At 36.5% G+C, this 14,318-nt stretch overlaps 3 protein-coding genes across 3 annotated transcripts; 2 read left to right on the top strand and 1 right to left on the bottom strand.

Annotated features, from left to right (window-relative positions):
- Positions 7-2,001, top strand: LOC104737103 (protein trichome birefringence-like 23). Its single transcript, XM_010457206.1, has 3 exons — positions 7-321; positions 598-890; positions 995-2,001. The coding sequence occupies exons 1-3, from the start codon at positions 105-107 to the stop codon at positions 1,781-1,783; spliced, it is 1,299 nt and encodes a 432-aa protein (XP_010455508.1). The 5' UTR covers positions 7-104; the 3' UTR covers positions 1,784-2,001.
- Positions 2,196-4,739, top strand: LOC104737102 (high mobility group B protein 13-like). Its single transcript, XM_010457205.2, has 8 exons — positions 2,196-2,674; positions 3,037-3,440; positions 3,532-3,637; positions 3,726-3,791; positions 3,887-4,057; positions 4,137-4,228; positions 4,319-4,403; positions 4,493-4,739. The coding sequence occupies exons 1-8, from the start codon at positions 2,330-2,332 to the stop codon at positions 4,598-4,600; spliced, it is 1,377 nt and encodes a 458-aa protein (XP_010455507.1). The 5' UTR covers positions 2,196-2,329; the 3' UTR covers positions 4,601-4,739.
- Positions 4,788-6,185, bottom strand: LOC104737100 (probable WRKY transcription factor 41). The gene is made up of 3 exons (XM_010457204.1): positions 5,625-6,185; positions 5,382-5,510; positions 4,788-5,287 (listed from the first exon to the last, which is right to left on the bottom strand). The coding sequence occupies exons 1-3, from the start codon at positions 5,960-5,962 to the stop codon at positions 4,813-4,815; spliced, it is 942 nt and encodes a 313-aa protein (XP_010455506.1). The 5' UTR covers positions 5,963-6,185; the 3' UTR covers positions 4,788-4,812.

Below are 14,318 nucleotides of genomic sequence, written 5' to 3'. Positions count from 1 at the left end.
AAAAAAAAAAAAAAAAAAAAAAAAAAAAAAAAAAAAACCGTAACATCATATATCATCTCTCTACTTCTTCAAATCCCAAAACGAGATTGAAGAAGAAGAAGAAGATGAAGCTAAAATGGGAATCAATGTCTAACGTTCAGCAAAACACATTTCTCATAAAACTCGTCTCTGCTACTCTCATCACTTGTCTCGCTTTTCGTTTCTTCGTCTTCCAATTCGGCCAATTTCACCCAGTTCATGTGTCGGTGAACGGAGACTCCGTTCCTCAGATTTCTCCGCCGTCGGTTATCTTATCGGATAACGAGGATCAGATTCCTGGAGGTAATAATTAGATTTTCTAGCACAATCAAAACTACGATTTCGCTGTGTGTTTTTTGCTAATCTTGTATTTGCGGAAACTTCTGAGATCTAGGGATTTTAAAATTCACCAAGTTTTGGGAGAGCATGATCTTTTGTAATCTGTAGTGTCTCTGATTCATGAGCTTCTAATCAAAGATTTGTTTATAGTGTTTAGTTAGAGTAGTTGTGTTCGTACTTACTAAGTGAAACCTTTAGGTTTAGGTGGTGCTAAGAAGGTATGTGCTTTGTTGTTATCAGATATTGAGGTGGAGAAGTGTGATTTATTCAATGGGAAATGGATCAGAGATCCTTTGGGACCAATTTATACAAACGGGTCTTGTGGTATCGTTGTAGACAGTCACCAGAATTGCATCACCAATGGCCGGCCTGACTCTGGTTTCCTCTACTGGAGATGGAAGCCTAACGACTGCTCTTTGCCACGTTTCGATCCTCGGAGATTTCTTCAACTTATGAGGAATAAATCTTGGGCTATCATTGGTGACTCCATTGCTCGTAATCATGTTGAGTCTTTGCTTTGCCTGTTATCTACAGTAAGTTTTTTTTTTTTACTGTTACTTTGCTATCTATTTGCAGACTTTTAAAAAAGGAAAAATTTGTAATTGAAGAGTGTTGTTGGTCTTTTTCTATGTTTCAGGTTGAAAAGCCGGTAGAGGTGTATCACGATGAGAACTATAGATCAAAGCGTTGGAATTTCCCTTTTTACAACCTCACCGTATCCAACATTTGGTCACCTTTTCTTGTGCAAGCTGCCATCTTCGAAGATTCGAACGGTGTTTCATCAGCTGCAGTCCAGCTTCACCTTGACAAACTCGACAATACATGGACTGATCTGTTACCGAGCCTTGACTATGCGATCATCTCTTCCGGGGAGTGGTTCTTGAAAACCGCAGTCTACCACGAGAATGCAAATCCCGTTGGGTGTCATGGCTGCCCGGAAAGTTCTAACATGACGGATTTAGGATTTGACTATGCTTACAATACATCGTTGCGTCATGTTATGGACTTCATAGCAAAATCTAACACTAAAGGCATGGTCTTCTTCGGCACTTCGATACCCGATCACTTTAAAAATGGGGAGTGGCATAACGGAGGGACCTGTAAGAAAACAGAACCAGTGAGTGAGGACGAGGTCGAGATGAAGGTCTTGAACAAGATACTGAGAGATGTGGAGATCAATCAATTCGAGAGAGTGGTTACAGAGATGGGTCAGGACAGTGGGAAACTAAAGCTTCTGGACTTTGCTGCAATGTTGCTGACTCGACCCGATGGGCATCCAGGTCCATACCGAGAGTTCAGGCCGTTTGATAAAGATAAGAACGCAAAGGTACAGAACGATTGTCTGCACTGGTGCTTACCTGGTCCCATTGATCACTTGAACGATGTTATATTGGAGATCATAATGGATGGTCGAACCGGGAAATAACCGATTTGATAGTATCTTTTAGTCAAAGCCTGGATTGAATTGGTATATAGGTCAGGTCATGTAAATTGGTAAAGCTGAAGAGATTTGGTTTACAGTTATGGACCGTAAAGAGAGCCGCTTAGATGAATTGAAAACCGGTTCGGTTAACAAAAGCAGTTTTTATAGATAAATTATGTAAAACAGTTTGAGAATTTTTCTAGATTTGGTTTTGTCGTGTAGTCGAAAATTCGAATGGTCCGTCTCACATTAAAAAATAAAAATAAAAGTAAACGATTAAAAAGTCTTCAAATAAATTGTGATTTAAACCGGTTGAGTCAGTTGGTATAGTGGGCAATTGAAACGGTCAAAATTCAAAAGACAAAAATACATATCCGCAAAAGGAACAGTTTTGAATTTCAAAAGTTTTTGACCGTTCAGCCTTCTTCTTCTTTCTATATAAAACCCAGAGGAGAGGCTCCACTAAATCGTTACCCCTAAATCCCATAAATCTCAATTCTTCTCTAACCTCTTTTATACAAACGCTCTCGTTCAATCTCTCTTTTTGCGATGGCGACAGTTTCAGATCCAGCTCCGGCGAAGAAATCGAGAAACAGTAGAAAGGCGTTGAAGGAGAAGAATGAGATCGTCGAGTCACCGTCGTTGTCGTCATCGGTCTCAGCAGCCGCTAAGGGGAAAGAAGAAGCGAAATCGTTTGAGAAAGATCTGATGGAGATGCAAGCGATGTTGGAGAAGATGAAGATCGAGAAGGAGAAGACGGAGGATCTGCTGAAGGAGAAGGACGAGATCCTGAGGAAGAAGGAAGAAGAACTTGAGACTAAGGACGTTGAGCAGGAGAAACTTAAGACGGAGCTGAAGAAGTTGCAGAAGATGAAGGAGTTTAAACCTAACATGGTACGATCTATAGATCTAGCTCTGGTTCAATGATCTCTGTGATAATTTCAGAAAAATCTGGTAAAATCGTTTGTGTTATGGAGCTAGTTGATGGTTGAATCGCTTGATGGAAGTTTCAGTTTAGATCTAGCACTGAGGTTAGATTAGTATGATTGATTCGTTGAATCTTTTGTGGCTTTGTTACAGCTCTGTAGTTTGATGAAGCTGTATGAGAATTTGATTGATTTCAACGCTTGTGTTTAAGATATAGATGTTAATTTGGTGCCAAATTAGCTGAGATAGATTAGCTTTGGTTGAAGTTGAATGTTCAATGACGTGATTTGGTGATTGATTTGGGGAATGTTTATGTTGTGCTTCCACAGACATTTGCATTTAGTCAATCTTTGGCACAAACTGAAGAGGAGAAGAAGGGAAAGAAGAAGAAGGAGTGTGGTGAAACCAAGAAACCATTGACACCGTACATTTTGTGGTGTAAGGAGAAGTGGAACGAAGTCAAGAAGCAGAATCCAGATGCTGATTTCAAAGAGACTTCGAACATTCTGGGTGCTAAGTGGAAGACTCTGAGTGCAGAAGAGAAGAAGCCTTATGAGGAGACATACCAAGCGGATAAGGAAGCTTACCTTCAGGTTATTGCTAAGGAGAAGCGCGAAAAGGAAGCTATGAAGCTTCTTGATGATGAGCAGAAGCAGAAAACTGCAATGGAACTGCTTGATCAGTATCTCCATTTTGTTCAGGAAGCTGAACAGGACAACAAGAAAAAGGCCAAGTAATGATACTGATCCCACTATTTCACTCAACAAATAATTTCATATGGACTATATAAGTAAGAAAACTGACTGCATTTTCTCGTTTTGCAGGAAGATTAAGGATCCTCTGAAGCCAAAACATCCCGTATCTGCTTACTTGATCTATGCAAACGAGAGGAGAGCTGCTTTAAAAGGAGAAAACAAAAGCGTTGTCGAGGTAAAAGTCAAGAATTAGGAGTTGTCTTTTCTCAATTGTCATTTGAAACTGTTGAAGCTTAAGTTGTGTGGATGAATGATGATTATAGATCGCTAAGATGACTGGAAAAGAGTGGAAGAGCTTGTCAGAAGAGCAAAAGGCTCCCTACGATCAGGTCTAGTTCATCATAGACATTGCTGTGTTAAGAAGTGAAGATAATAAAGGGATGGTTTTAACGTATGTGTGCATATACTGGAACTTTTGTAACAGATGGCAAAGAAGAACAAGGAGATATATCTTCAAGAAATGGAAGGATATAAAAGAACAAAGGAAGAAGAAGCCATGAGCCAGAAGAAAGAAGAAGAGGAACTCATGAAGCTCCATAAACAAGAAGCTCTCCAACTTCTCAAGAAGAAGGAAAAAAACGACAATATCATAAAGGTTAGTCAAGAGGAACTCACAATGCATTTAGCTATCCTGGGCTCAAGCCAGTCACTAACAGAACATATGTATCGTGCAGAAAACGAAAGAAATGACCAAGACCAAGAAGAAGAACGAGGATGTTGATCCAAACAAACCAAAAAAGCCTGCTTCTTCATACTTACTCTTTTGGTATACTCAAAACCCTGAATCCACAAAACAATCAGATCCAATCTCAGTTCTTTTCTTACTGGTTTTTTGTAAACATTGTTGTTTTTACAGCAAAGATGCAAGGAAGAGTGTGGCAGAAGAGCATCATGGGATCAACAACTCAACTCTTACTGCTCACATTTCATTGAAATGGAAGGTATTATAATTTACACAACCCGAATCTGAGTATGAGTTTTATAATCATTAATAATGAAATTGATTGGGAAATGTATCTTCGTTTTGTAGGAACTTGGTGAAGAGGAGAAACAAGTTTATAATCAAAAAGCTGCTGAGTTAATGGAAGCTTACAAGAAAGAAGTGGAAGAGTACAATAAGACCAAGACTGTCTCGTAGAGGAAAAAAAACTAACTGAGCAGTAGAAAAAAAAGAAGAAGAGAATGTTCAAGTTTGCTCACATTAAACATCTCTCTCCCTTATGCAAAAATAACTCTGCTTTTTAAGATTTCAATTAAGGTGAAACTAGTTTTATTTTTCTTTGGTTGCTCACTATATTTATAGTTAATCTCAAGAATAATAATCAAATCTCTAATGAAAGTAACAAATAATTAAATCGAATCGTGTAAAAACGTGGGGAAGTCAGTGGTGTCAATCTCAGCCGTTGGATCAAAATGGAAATCAACGTCGAATATTGGAGAACTTCCTGTGGAGGTATTAGTGGAGATCAGTCCGGTGAAATCTGACGGACCAGAGCTACCCACGTGGCAAAACGTTTCGTAAGAGTAAAAAGGCGGCGGCGTAACGGGGAACGAGAAACCGTGGCCTTCAACCCCGTCGGTACGTATGGTGAGATTGGTCCTGAGATTGTCGAGGAGGTTGTTTTGGTAATTTACGACTTCTTCTATGTGGTTTTGGTTTTGTTTAGTTTCCGCTCGTTTATGTGGAGTTGTGTTCCCCTGTTGTGAGCAAGTGTGTGTTCCTCTGTATGTTACTTCGAAGATCGTTGGATCACCGTCCGATCTTTGGACTTGTTTTGTAGCCCAACAGCACTGTGTGTTACGAAATGTGCATCTGTAATAACTCCTGCAATAACAAAAAAACCAACAAATTTGTCTATTAATTTCATAAACATCATCTCTATAAAATTAAGAACAAATTAGTATGATAATTAAATTACCTAGGATATTTGGCGCCCAAAATATCTTTTTGGCCATATTTTCTCCAGCTATAAACATCATCATGAGGTCCTTCTAAGCCTCTCTCTGGACTAATCCTCACTTGCTCTGTCCACTTTGGCAACATCTTCCTGCACAATTTTAAGATCACTAATCAAAAAAACTCTATAATTTTGTTTTCACATTATTATAAGTGCTACAAAATAATCTCCTCCTTAGTTACAACTCTCAACATTTTTTTTTACCTCTTTTTGCAACTGTAATCTTTGCACCCCACATCGAGAAACTCTTCGCTTTTGGGACTTTCATTAATCGACGCTGGAGATTCCGGAACTTTACCGGAATTAACTACCGGATCCATCACCCTCTCGGTCGTTGGATTGCGTGATCCGTTCAGCATCATTATAGCTTTTTCGTAGGAAGAAACTACCTTTTGTAAGAGAGTCTCCTTCATCTCGTACGTCAAACATGAAGAAGAAGATGACGACGATGGCGAAGGAGAAGCTTGGAGTTGCTTTGCAGCTCTTAGTCCATGAATCAGCTCGTTTAGCAAATTCCTTTGTTCCCAATTCATCATTTCCATGTTAGTAGTTACCTCACCAAAAGAGTAGTTCCGTCACTTTTAGTGTCCCGGTTATAAGGTTTAGGACATCAGATTGAAAACATGTGATTGAGAGGCTTAAGAGAAAGATGTGAAGTTATTTTTTTGGTATTTGATGATGAGAATGTTTTGGTTGTGGAGGGGGATGGTTTTTAAAACAAAAGCGTGTTCTTTTGGAATTTAAATGGGTTTTAAAAAAGTTTGATGTGAGCGAAGATGTGTTTGAAAATTTGACCAAGTGATCAAAACTATTATATAAAGATTCAAAGTTGAGAAAAGTCTTTGGTCTTCAATTTTATTAAGAAATCTATAGTTCCAGAGTGTATATAAGTGGTGGCGTTTACTGAAGGGTCTAATGCTGACCAATTCAAATTTGGATTTATTTTAGTTTAACTTAGCTGATTAGTTTATTTAAATCCAGTGGTTTTTCTTAATTATCATATAAAAATAACTGTACCCTTTCAGTGTCCAACTGTAGCTTTCTGGATGTAGTTACGGTCTCTTTTTCAATATTTTCAATATTTTTTTTGCAAAAAGTATTTTATACATGATTTCTATTTTTAGCAACAACCGCTTGTTATATAACCTTTTTAGTTTTTCTTTAATTTTGGTACTCCTATATTTCTTTTGTGTGTGTGCAACTTCTTCATATGTTCTATCGAATTAAATAGGACGAAGTAGTATAGGACAAACTCTTATTAAACCAAATCTCAGTTATACATTATATAGCCTTATCTTAATTCTTTTCGTATTTTCTAACAAAGCTGATTAACTAATTCAAAATAAGTTCATAAGTATTTTTACACTTTGACTTCTAACATTAAAGGGATGTATTCCATAACATTTGTTTATTACATCCTTATAACATTTATAATTTGTGTTTAAAAAAAACATTTATAATTTAATAAAAAAATAAAGATCGTAGAAGAAGGTTTCTGCTGACCAAGTCCATCGTCAAAGTGCAATCTCAAATTAAAAGAAAGTTCCATCGTAAATTCCATATCTCATGATTGATACGTATAACTTTATTGCCATCAACTGAATTTTGTTTTAATGCATTTGAAATATTATTTTATTCATTTTTTTGGACAAACTAGATGTCCTTATCATAAAATCAAAAATTGGTACCGAGCAGACCAAGGGCCTTCTTTGCCAAAACATCGGTTTGGCGATTCAGGGTGCCAGAGATAAAATTGAAAGACACGAAATTGAAAGTTGCAGATAGAGAAAGGATATCGTGGAGAGTCCCGTGAAATTCCATGATCTGGATCTTCTTATTCAAAGATGGAGGTGATGTTCGATTCGATTGCAACTCTAATCGCAAAAAGAGTTGCTACCGCTTCAGCCATCAGGGGAGAGTTGATGTGATTTGAAGAGTCAGAACCTCGGATCTTGACCTGGCCTTCTGGATTTTTGATGATCCAGCCAAATCATGCAGATCCGTCATCTTTTCACGAGGCGTCAGTGAAACATTGAAACGTACCAGGGGGTTCCGGAGGTTTAATGACGGGTTTGGGGATTTGATTCGAGTTTTGGGAGAGAATTTTTGCGTTCTGCCATTCTCTAGCTCTGTTTAAGGCTAATTGCAAGGTTTCCTCAGTCGGGAGTCGCTTCTTATTGAAGATTAGTTGGTTGCGGGAAATCCAGATCGACCAGAGGATCCATGGGGAAAGAGGACCTGAGTCAATGCCTGTTGGAGGTAAGCATATAAGTTTATTTACCTTTTCGATTCTCTGTCCCACATCGGTAAAAGAATCCAGAGGAGGTTTTGAGTGGAAGGGTGCGATTGACCATATGAGTTTTGCATAGGAACAATGGAAGAAAAGATGGAGGATTGATTCCTCCTCACTATAGTGGGGACAAACCGCAAAGTCTGTGATGTTTCTATGCTTAAGATTCAGACCAACCAGGAGGGCGCTTTGCGCAGCCTTCCAAAGGAGAAGCTTCGTTTTTGGGGATGTTTTGAGATTCCAGATATTTCTTTGCCAGTTGAAGGTTATTGGTACTGCTCTAGGCGAATGTTCATTCGCTGGGGAAGGTAGATCCAGTTTTGTTGCTTCAAAATAACCTGACTTTGCTGAGTACTGTCCGTCCCTTGTTGGTAACCATGCCCAGGTATCTTTTGCTCCATGTGCACTTGGTTTCAACTTTTGAATCGTATCCGCATACATTGGAAGGATATTTCTAATGAGTTTCGTATTCCAATTGTTTGATCCCGGGATAATGAGGTCTGCGACCGTGAGGTTCTATGTGGCTTCGGTCGGTGGTCCCATCGGGGCTAATGGTGAAGATAAGGATAATCATGGGGATCTCCACAACTGTATACTTTCTCCCGTACCCACTAATACGCCAAGATTGGAATTGAGGAGATCTCTACCAATATAAATGCTTTTCCAGCCGTGAGAGGCAGAATTTGGAGCAGAGGATTCAAGAAAAGGTGAGGACTTACAATATTTTCCTAATAAAACTCTACCCATTAAGCTTTGTGGTTGGGTGAGGATTCGCCAGCCTAGTTTTGCCAGAAGAGTCTTATTGAAAAGTTTAATATCTCTGAGTCCTAAACCTCTCACTTTTGTCGGTTTTGCTAACCTTTTCCAAGCGATCCATGACATCTTTTTCTTTCTGTTTTTGAATCCCACCAGAAACGTGTAAGAGCTGATTGAATCCGCTTACAAAGCGATGCAGGAAGATGGAAACAGGACATGGTATAGGTTGGCATGGCTGTTAGGACAGATTTGAGCATTGTTAACTTCCCAGCTGTGGAGAGGAAACGTGAGAACCAGCTGAGTGCTCTCTGTTTGATCCGGTCCACGATGGAGGAGAAGAGATCCTTCTTCTTTCTACCATACAATTTCGGTAGTCCGAGGTATTTTCCTTGTCCTCCTTCCTTGTGGATTTCAAGTACTATTTTAGCTATCTCCTTCGTATTGGCGGGGGTTTTGTTTGAAAATGTGATGGATGACTTGGCTTGATTGATATTTTGTCCTGAGGCAGATTCATACTTTTGGAGGATGCGACGAAGTGTCAGGCAGCTGTGATAATCAGATTGTATGAAGAACATTATACCATCCGCAAATAGGAGATGATTCACTCTTGGACTTCCTTTTGCCACTCGTAGACCTAGTAGGTTTCCTTGACGCTGAGCTTTTAGACACAGTCCCAATAAGACTTCACTACAAATAATGAAAATATAGGGTGACAATGGGTCGCCTTGACGGATACCACACTGAGGGTTCACTAGGCCTTTGGTTTGGCCATTGATGAAAAAGGAATATGAGACGGTGGAGAATGAATCCAGGTATTGTGGAACCCCATTTGTACTAAATCAGCCTTAATGAAATCCCATTCCAAACGATCATATGCTTTACTCATGTCTGTTTTAACAACCATAAATCATCTCTTTTATGCTCCTGATGTCTTCAGGTAGTGGAGCGATTCATGTGTGATGAGGACATTATCCGAAATGGCTCTTTGTGGAACAAAAGCAGATTGATTCTCCGAGATACAAGAGTGTAGGACCGGTTGCAGTCTTTTTGCTAGTTAGCTTTGCAATGATCTTGTAATAAACTAAACAGAGAGCTATAGGTCTATAATCTGCTAATTTTTGGGCCACTGTGGTTTTTGGAATAAGTATAACATGAGTATGATTGATCTTTTTTGGCAGGGATCCCAAGATGAAGAAGGATTGAACCTCTGCAATAATCGCCTCACCCACTGAAAGCCAGTTAGAATGAAAAAAGCTGGCTGAAAAGCCATCGGGTCCTGGGGCTTTATCAGGGTGGATCGAGAAACAAGCTTGTTTGATTTCGAGGAGGGTTGGCATGGAGATCAGCATCTCATTCATTTCGAGGGTGACACAGGGAGAGAGTGCTTCTTGAGCCACATAGCTCCTATCTCCATCCTGGGAGGAAAAGATATCTTGAAAATAATTAGAGATAACTTTCACTATCTCTTTTTCCTTGTAAACCTTTTCTCTCGAGTTTGATTCTAAGACAGAAATGTTATTAATAGCTCTTCTTTTTTTTGTAGCCGCATGTAAATAGCCCGAGTTTTTATCTCCTAAGTTAAGCCAAAGTTGCCTGTTGCGCTGTTTCCAATACTCTTCTTCCTTCTTGTAGGCTAACAAAAAATTCTGATTAATAGAGTCAATGGTGATTTGGCTGGCAGTATCATCGCACATAGCTTCTTCCAGTTGGTCCTGGAGGGAGGAAATTTCTCGTTGGTCTCTACTCCATTGAATGATACCTCGTCTACATAAATGTAGTCGATGGTCTATGGGGGCCGTAGGTTTGAGATTCCATGCCTCTGCTACAATATTGCTAACTTCGGTGTTATCTCTGAATCTTTTGTCGTATCTGAAGAGGCTCTTGTGGTGTCTTTTAACATGGTCGAAAGAGGATACTACGGGACGATGATTGGATCCTTCAAAACGCAGATATTCACTTCTCCCAGATAGGATCCAGTCACTATTTTCCATTGCTCTATCCAGACGGCACCTGACTAGATGCGAATGTTTCTGTCCCCTCCACGAGAGGAAATTCCCAGAGTGCTTCAGAGCATATAGATCACATGCAGACATGAAGGGTCGAAGGTCCGTGAAGGAGCTTTCTGATCTCATGGGACCTCCCATTTTTTCATCATTGCCAATAATGTCATTGAAATCACCTGTCATAAACCAGGGACCAGTTCTATTCAGGGCATACTCTTGGAGTTGGTTTCAAGCTTGGAATCTTTTGGATCTATCCGGTTCTCCATACAGGAAGGTAGCAAAGAACTCTCGACCTTTTGCCTTAACCTTGGTGTCTATAAAATGGTTGTTGGAATTAATGACCTCCAGTTCTATGTTGTCTTTCCAGAAAAGTGCAAGACCACCCGCGGCTGGGGAATCAGGGGGAACCAGATGGTGGTGTGGGTGGTCAAGCCATTGTAATGTTTTTAGAACTGATTCAGGTGAGTTTTTTGTTTCCATGAGAAACAAAACATCCGGAAAAATCTTTTTCCTGATTTTCCAGAGTCTTCGAACTGTTATGGGGTTCTCCAGTCCACAACAGTTCCAACTCACTAATCTTAAAAAAGAGGGATTGGCGGATTCTGAAAATCTGCCTTCTTCTTCTTGCTGGCAGGGATCAGGGAAATTCTAGGTGGACTAAAGGAGGAGGGGAGGTTCATTGATTGTTTCCCTGGTGTTTGTTCCCTGCTCTTGGTATTTCCAACAGATTGTTTGAGATTTTTCTTCTGATTTGGTTTCAAGGGACCCGATTTTGAAGACAAGGTGCGATTGGGAGACTTCTGAAGGCTTACTATAAATTATTCGTTTCCGTAACAACTAAGTCCATCAACGCGATGTGTAAATTGTCTACTTACTATAAATACACTGTGGCTTTGTGATGCATGAATTGTCTATTTACTATAAAGTAAATATTCAGAATCAAAGTCAGGAGGCCCAAAAACTAGTCTCTAATCAACTAGTCTGTATTGTTTCTAGTGATCGAAGTGCTACATTAGGTTTACCACAAAGTCACAAACTTACATTTTAAGATTTGCACACGCACACAAAAAGGTTACATCTACTTTGTACCGATCGATTTTATAGTTTAACTAATAGATAAATAATATGATTTGACGTTGTTATAATATCCATATTGATTATCTTTTCAACTAAGTTAGAATTTGAGGATCGTTGTTATTTTGGATAAATAATTCGATTCTAATTTTTTTTGTTGAAGACGATCCACACATTTTTAGGTGAGATTGGCAATCAAAATCACATAATCAGGTCAAACCCAAAGTTGAAACTAATCATTTGAGGTGTTTCCATGTTTGTTATTGTACGTTATTGAAGGTGTCTTATGTGTTCTCTATCCAAAATTCCAAATGCGAGAAAAGACAAACTTAAAATTTTATTTATTTTCTGTATAAGTGACTATTAGTAATATAAGATTAAATGCAGATGTCATCACTCGTCAACAACATGAATAATAATAATATATACTAATATAAGTAACATAAACTTAAAATAATTTGCCAATGATTGATTTGAACCTAAGCAAATGTTTTTAAGGGAAAACATAAATTAGAAAATTTGAGTCAAGGGATTTGACCGGAGACTTTTTCAAACCTCACTCCACGTGGATCTGGCCTTTTCATTTTTCATTCACTTATTTATGATGTCACAAGTTGCCGTCATCTTTTAAAATAATAAACTCTTTGTCTTCTGCAAATTAATAACTCATTACTAAAAAAAAAAATTGGAGTAAAAAAAAGAAGAAGCATTTTTTTATAAATAAAAATTTATACTCAACTAACGAAAAATAGTAAACTACAAATTGTTTGACAACAAAAAAAGAAGTACAAATTAAAACCTATTTAACTTTCTCGAGCAACACCCATTTATTTGATATAAGAAAATTGATGATTTAGATGTACTATAATATTTTAGGAATTTCACTGGTTGGTTGAGACTACATATATATATGTTTCCTCAATATCGGGTTATGGGGAAACAGATTGAGTATTATTCAAAAAAAAAAAATTATTCTGAATATTATTGATTTGAAGCTAATTTGGAGTGGAATCATCCTAAATACTATTTCTGTTATTTGATGATGTAGGTTAATATCTTATATTATTATATAAAGTTTTAGTTTTTAAAATTAGTAACTCGATTGATCATACTATCTGTAATATTTATCAATTAGATTTTGACACTTACAAAAAGAAAAATTATATAATAAATTATGAGTCCTAAAAGAAAACAGATTATATTATTTATTTGATAAGCTATATAAAAAGAAAATTATAAATTTTGAGGACTTCCATAACAAAAAAACTGTAAATTAATATTTTTAACTATATATATGGAAAATCTGCATTGACTATGCAATTTTGGACTGGTATAAATATGCGTTTATATCCTCTTTGACTTGGAGTTCATAGACATAAGTCGTGAAGCCCTGCTTAGCACATTGCCCATAACCCATCCATGCTGGAGAGTTTATGTTCAAACTGGTTCCTCCCCCTACCACATTTATTTGATTGAATAAGGTTGTAAACGTCTAGGCAGGCCAATAGCCGACTGACACTACATTGTGTCATATTCTTCTAACCACCAATTCCAAGAAATTCGATCGTGCATCAACAACGGATCTAGAACAAAATTTTATTTATATGCAAAAATCGATAAATACTAATAAATTGAACCCTATATATAATAAGAAAATAAAATTAGTTTAAAATAAATGAAGATAGAAACATATATCCTTTTTGATAAGATTATGTATTTAAATTTTGATCATAAAAACAAGAGAATTGTAAAAAGTTAAATAATAAGTATTATGCAAATATGAAGCAAAACTTATGCAAAAATTATGCAAAAGAGTATATTTATTTTGCATTAAAAATACAATACAATTGACATAAATTTTTTGATCCAAATTTTAGGATAGCATACAAATTCGAAAAAAATAATAAAGTTATATGCATTTTTGATTAATTTATGATAATATTAGTATAGTTTTATTTAAAATTATTATGTATGAGTCTACAAAATATGGAACAAATATATTTAAGATAATTTAGTTTTTCCAGTATGAGATAGTATTAGTTTTCATTTTTTTCTTTGAGAATTATATTATTAATTTTTAAATTAGTTTTAATTTTTCTCAAAATATAAATATGATATAATGCACATATTTTTTTGACCTGAAAAATTATAAGTTTCTCCTTTAGAATTGAGTGTACATAATTACAAAATTATTATGATATAATATGCAATTAAATTGTATTGCGAGTGGAGTGTGTCAACTAAATCCGGTTTGAAATATTATTTAAAATTCAAATATATTAATTAGAAAAAATCAAATAAATATAAAATTAACATTTGGAATACTTAACTTCCTATATATTTTTGATACTCGCGTAAATACGCATACCTAATTTATTACTATTATAAATATTTCAAAAATCTACATCTTCAACCAATTTTTTTTCAAAAATTTTACTGTTGTTTTTGAGTATGAAATTTTAAATAATAAATAATAATTGATTTGTTTAGAATATTTATAGTTTTTATTATGTCGCTATAATTGAAAAGTAATAATATTATAACAAACTTCTACACTTTTTTACTTTTGTTACCAGTCGAACTTTTAGAAATATTTCAAATCACGACTAGTACATGTTTTTGTTACTAATCAGTAATCACTAATCAGACATTTTAAAGTAAAACTATTTACTAATTGGGTCCCTCAGTAACATGAGTTCTCTTTTTTCTTGTCTTGTAATTTGTAATTTGCAAAAATCCATTTCTTCTCGTTTTTATTCAAAAAAAAAAAAAAAA

This window comes from Camelina sativa, chromosome 13, assembly GCF_000633955.1.
Source record: "Camelina sativa cultivar DH55 chromosome 13, Cs, whole genome shotgun sequence".
NCBI classification, from domain to species: Eukaryota; Viridiplantae; Streptophyta; class Magnoliopsida; order Brassicales; family Brassicaceae; genus Camelina; species Camelina sativa.
The sequence above is the reverse complement of the archived record's forward strand: the minus strand, read 5'-3'. Positions and strand labels throughout refer to the sequence as shown.